At 43.1% G+C, this 5,199-nt stretch overlaps 1 protein-coding gene across 1 annotated transcript; it reads left to right on the top strand.

The window, feature by feature from the left end:
• Positions 1-2,022: 2,022 nt before the first annotated feature.
• On the top strand, positions 2,023-2,958 carry LOC100704634 (odorant receptor 131-2-like; the record flags this gene model as incomplete). Its single annotated transcript, XM_003452555.2, has 1 exon — positions 2,023-2,958. A coding segment is annotated over one exon (936 nt), but the record flags the coding sequence as incomplete, so codon positions are not given.
• Between the last annotated feature and the right edge of the window lie 2,241 nt (positions 2,959-5,199).

The raw sequence follows: 5,199 nt of genomic DNA, 5'->3' as shown, positions 1-5,199 counted from the left end.
AGACCTCTACATTGGAGAGACCAAACAGCCACTTCACAAGCGCATGGCACAACATAGAAGACCTCCACGGGACAAGACTCAGCAGTCCATCTGCATCTTAAGGTCAAAGGTCACTCTTTGAGGATGCCAGTGTTCACATTTTGGACAGAGAGGACAGATGGTTTGAAAGAGGCGTGAAAGAAGTCATTTATGTCCACTGTGAGCGACCATCTTTGAACAGAGGCGGTGGTTTACGACACCAACTGTCTGCCATCTATAATCCAGTTTTGAGAGCCCTTGCCAGACGCCTTAACGCCCACTCACATCCTGGGCCATCTGACCTCAGGAAATCACATGGCGGGGGGGGCAAGTTTCCCAATGAGCTCTCGAAACCTTGGCTGATTGTGACCCACACCCGTTTTCACACCTTGGCTCGTGATTAGGTAGAGGATGGGTGGGACACTCCCACAGGGTTTAAATCTGGGACTCTCCACCATTTGACCCTAGAACTGAAGAAGCTTCTCGGATGAGAGGTGAAACGTCTTCAAGCAACTTAAAGAAATCCAGACGCTTTTCTTTCCAAGCTCCTTAGACTACGATGACCTGGATGACTGAGAACCTTCACAGACAAATAAGTCCAGGGTTTTTGTGTCCCTTGTATGGCAGTCAACATACTGGGAGAAGTTAGGTAGAGTGGCAGATTGTGAGAAGCCCCCAGAGATAATAATGAGGGACTGCGGATGTGCCATCTGTAGCTGAGAGACAGTGGAGTGAATGTACTCTCAGGCTGCCGTAGCGTCGGCCGAGGGCGGGATGTAAACAGTCAGCACAATAACGTGTGAAAATTCCCTGGCCAGGTGGTATGGCTGGACGCTAACCGCCAACAGTTCAATGTCTTTGGTACAGCGCTATTTCCTCACAGTGATGTGTCCCGAGTTACACCATCTCTCATTGACATTGGTAGTCCCCCACCTCTCCTCTTACCACTCTCCATTGCATTGCATTCCGCTCTAACCAGTTGAAAGCCATCCAGAGTTACGACAGAGTACGGTGTGTGGTCCGTGAGCCATGTCTCCATGAACAGCAAGAGGCTGCTCTGCTTGCACTCCCACTGCAGTCTGGTTAGCGCAAGTAGCTCTTCCATCTTCCATTACCCAAGAGAATGGATGGAATGCTTGGTTTGTACCGTCTCCCTCTTTCCTGGTACTTCACTCCCCTCCTCCGATGCCGTAATTCCTTCCAAATCTTGGGTCACTCCTCTGGGAATACTCTCCTGTTGCACAGTGATAATAGCTGCTCCCTGCTGTAAACAATGGGGTGGCTTACAGGTTCTCCAGAAGTGGTGCTGAAAAGTCCCAAAAAGAGTAGAAGACATGCTACTAGTCTCATGAAAATTCGTGGGTCCATGTCCAGTTGCAGTTCAAATAAAACACGATCAAGAGTGTCGGGGGAAAAAAAGCTTAAAACACATTAAAAAAGGAAAGGAAAAGCAAACTGGAAGCTGAGGTAGCAAGCTGCCTACTGTGGCGCCATCTTGGAAAAAATAAAAAAATTAATATCAAAGATACATCTACTTAAAATCTTGTGGGTACAATAATCTAAAAAGTAAGTCACCTTGGAATATTCAAACTGATACTATAGATTCATATACTAAAAATCTTGGATAACTTTGAATCTCAGTGACCTTGACTTCAAGGTCAAAGGTCCAGTTTTCTTAAAATTTTGCGGATGCGTAGAATATATATGAGACTATTTCATATTGTATACAAAGTAAGAAATAGAATACTCATAGACTGTTTAGCAAGCAGGCATGTGTCACAGGAAGGGGTGTGGAGACAGAGCTCATATACAGAGTGTGACGGTAAGAACGCCCTGTTCAACTTGAAACAACCACATAACTCTACCTGTCTACAGAAGGTTACTGAAATCTACGCTGAAAATTTCTGTATATTGAAAATAGATACTGGAAAGTTTTCTTTGTGCTTCAGCTTCAGTGGCATTAGGATGTTGTAAAGATTTTTATAACTAAATTGTTTCTCTAAAATGTCACTTTCAAATCAAACACTGACCAATGTTACTGCTAACCTGCAGTATCTAGGGGTTTTGGAAATTGTGCTATTTTTCACTCTGTCTACGATGTCATGTTGTATATTCCTCTTTATCAATGGAATCATGCTATTTACTTTAAGGAGTAAGATATTGTTCTGTGAGACGTCTCGATACATTCTCCTGTATAACCTTCTGTTTGCAGACACAGTACAGATGGCACTGAGTCAATTACTGTATATTATTGCTACTTCTAGAATAACACTAACGTATCCTGTATGTGGTTTTCTCACCATGCTTGCCAATCTTACAACTGTGGTCTCTCCTCTCACGCTGGTGGTGATGTCTCTGGAGAGATATGTCGCTGTGTGCTACCCACTGAGGCATGCCACCATCATCACTATCACCAACACAGGTGTGGCCATCATTGCGATTTGGGCCATTGGTTCACTAAATATTCTCACTCGGGTTCTTCTGCTGTTAGAGTTTCCTTTTGAAGCCCTTGATAGTCTGCAGATGAAAGATTTTTGCTCTGACATAGCAATGTTTGTTGGGTCTATGTCTGATGATTACGACAAAGCTTTCACATGTGTTCTGTTTATTTCCGCAAGTGTGGCAATTACATGCTCTTATATTGGTGTTATAGTAGCAGCCAGGTCGGCCTCCACAGATAAAGCTTCAGCCCATAAGGCTCTTAACACACTGCTGCTACATCTGGTGCAGCTGGGCCTCTATCTGTCTTCAACAATTCACTACCCATTATTCACAGCACTTGCAAGAGTTTTAAAAAGGATAGTGTTTGTGCGCATTCAGGTAGTTTTTTATGTGTGTATTTTCTTGCTTCCCAGATGTTTGAGTTCTCTGATTTATGGTATCAGAGATCAAAGCATCAGACCTGTCCTCATGCAACATCTATGCTGTCGACTGAGATAACCAATTTATACAAGCAAGACTGTTTATGCTGTTTACAGCATCATCAAAGAATCATTTAATTAAGTTTTATAAGGATCAATTAAGCAGCTTCTTTATTAATCTTAAATACAGTACAACAGGTTTACTGTTTTCTTCATTTTGACATTTAATTTTTGATCAAAGAACATACTATTTTGTGTATTAGCATGCATTTGTCTTTCTTTGTTGCTTAGTGACAGAAATTGCTCCACATCACAACTGTCCTCTAAATAATACCTTTATTTTTGTGACACCCTGCACTTAAAGTTTTTAATTGTCTTAAACATTTAGGAACTATAGTTTTCTTTCTAATCTAAGATGTGCAAATTAACTAAGCAATGTATCTCAGGAAATCATACTTTGTGTCGCTGGAGTTCGCTGACCGGCCTCAGTCTTGCATAACACCCAATACTGAGCCTGAGTTTTTACATGTTTGCTATTTACCCTATATCTTTTGTTGTTAGCGGGCTTTTTTCCTTGGTCATAACAATGGATCATTTAATTGCAGTGTTATTATGTATTGTATAGTTATTGCTGTATTATAATTTTTTTAAACAGAGACACTTCAGTACTACTAAAATAATATAAGCCAACTTATTTTCTCTTAAAAAAATTTCAGAGCAATGCAGCACTAATGTAGCACCTTCTGCCTTTTTTTAAAGCAAGGTTGCAAATGCTTTGAGATTTTGGATAGAAATTAAGATGTTTTTGTTTCTTTGATTGTGTGTGTGTGTGTGTGTGTGTGTGTGTGTGTGTGTGTAATGTTGACTGGTACATATTTTTTTATATATATATTTCAGTGGTAAAACCAAAGCAACAAAAATATATTTTGGGGACCCAGAAAAGTACCATGGTATGTCATGGTGTGGGTGAGTCACAGTAATTGTCCACAGTGCCTGCTCTCCTCCTCGGGGCGGTCTCATTGTTCATGTCTCATTGTTTATGTTCATAGTGCCTTTTGTAAATAAAACCTCATTCACCTCATTAGGTGCCTCTGTCTTGAATCTGCTTTTGGGTCCACATCAAACTTGGCTTCTGCCTTGACAGTACATTCTGGCCAGCAGTATGGACCCAGCAGATCCAACCCGGACTGCTATTACCAAGCAGGGAGCCATTCTTGGTAGCCATGAACAATCAATCCAGTTTCTGTTAGCTCAACAAAAGAAAATTATTGACGGGCAGGCTCAATGCCCCAATCACACCTCCCGCAATTTCTATTATGTCATGCAACCTCTAGCTCCCAGCTTCCATGACATTGCCTCCCCAGAGCCTGTGCCTTTTTCTGGGGAGCCGGGTCTGTGCGGTGGTTTTCTACTTCAATGTGGTTTAGTTTTCAGCCGCTCTCCCCACTCTTTCCCTGATAACGCATCTCGGATGTCTTACCTGATTGGAAAATTCCAGGGACGAGCTGTGCAGTGGGCTGAGGCATCTGTTTGTGCACGACCGTTTCAGTTCTGCTCCTATGATGAGTTTTAGATTGAGTTAAAGAAACCCTTTGCTCATCCCAGCTCGTAGGGCAGTGTTGCTGGAAAGCTCCTGAATCTCTGGCAGGGCAAACGTAGCAACGAAAGATCAGTTAGCATCAAGGGATGAGTTGGCCTCATTTGAAGAGCTTGTCTCTCTCACTCTCACATAGACAACTGACTGAGAGAGAGAGAGAGAAAGAAAGGAAAGAACTACAACTCCCATTGGCCATTGCTGCGAACGCTTCCCGTCACCTCTACCGCCATTCCACTGGAGTTCCAACCTCCGGAGCTTGTAGTGTGGGTCACGACCGACCACCTGGAACAGGAACCCATGCAGATCTGGTGCTGTCAGCTATCGCTGATAGCACCTCTCTTTTGCCATCTTAAAGGAACTGTTCACATCTGCATCTGTGCTAGTCCACCCAGATCCCAGCAAACCATTCATTGTGGAAGCAGACGCATCCGACATGGGGGCAGGGACAGTATTGTCTCAACACTCTGGTTCACCACCCAAACTACAGCCGTGCACTTTTTTCTCCCATCGCCTCTCCCATGAGGACAGGAATTACGATGTGGGGGACAGGGAGCTTCTCACAGTTAAACTTGCTTTAGAGGAGTGGCGTCATTTTTTCGAGGGGGCAGAGCATCCGTTTATTATCTGGACAATCACAAAAATCTCACTCACCTTCACACAGCCAAGAGACTTAACCCTCGTCATGTTCGCTGGTCATTATTCTTTACCAGATTTAACTTTTCT

Source organism: Oreochromis niloticus, linkage group LG10, assembly GCF_001858045.2.
Source record: "Oreochromis niloticus isolate F11D_XX linkage group LG10, O_niloticus_UMD_NMBU, whole genome shotgun sequence".
Lineage (NCBI taxonomy): Eukaryota > Metazoa > Chordata > Actinopteri > Cichliformes > Cichlidae > Oreochromis > Oreochromis niloticus.
Note: the sequence above shows the minus strand (reverse complement) of the source record. Positions and strands in the feature narration are given on the sequence as shown.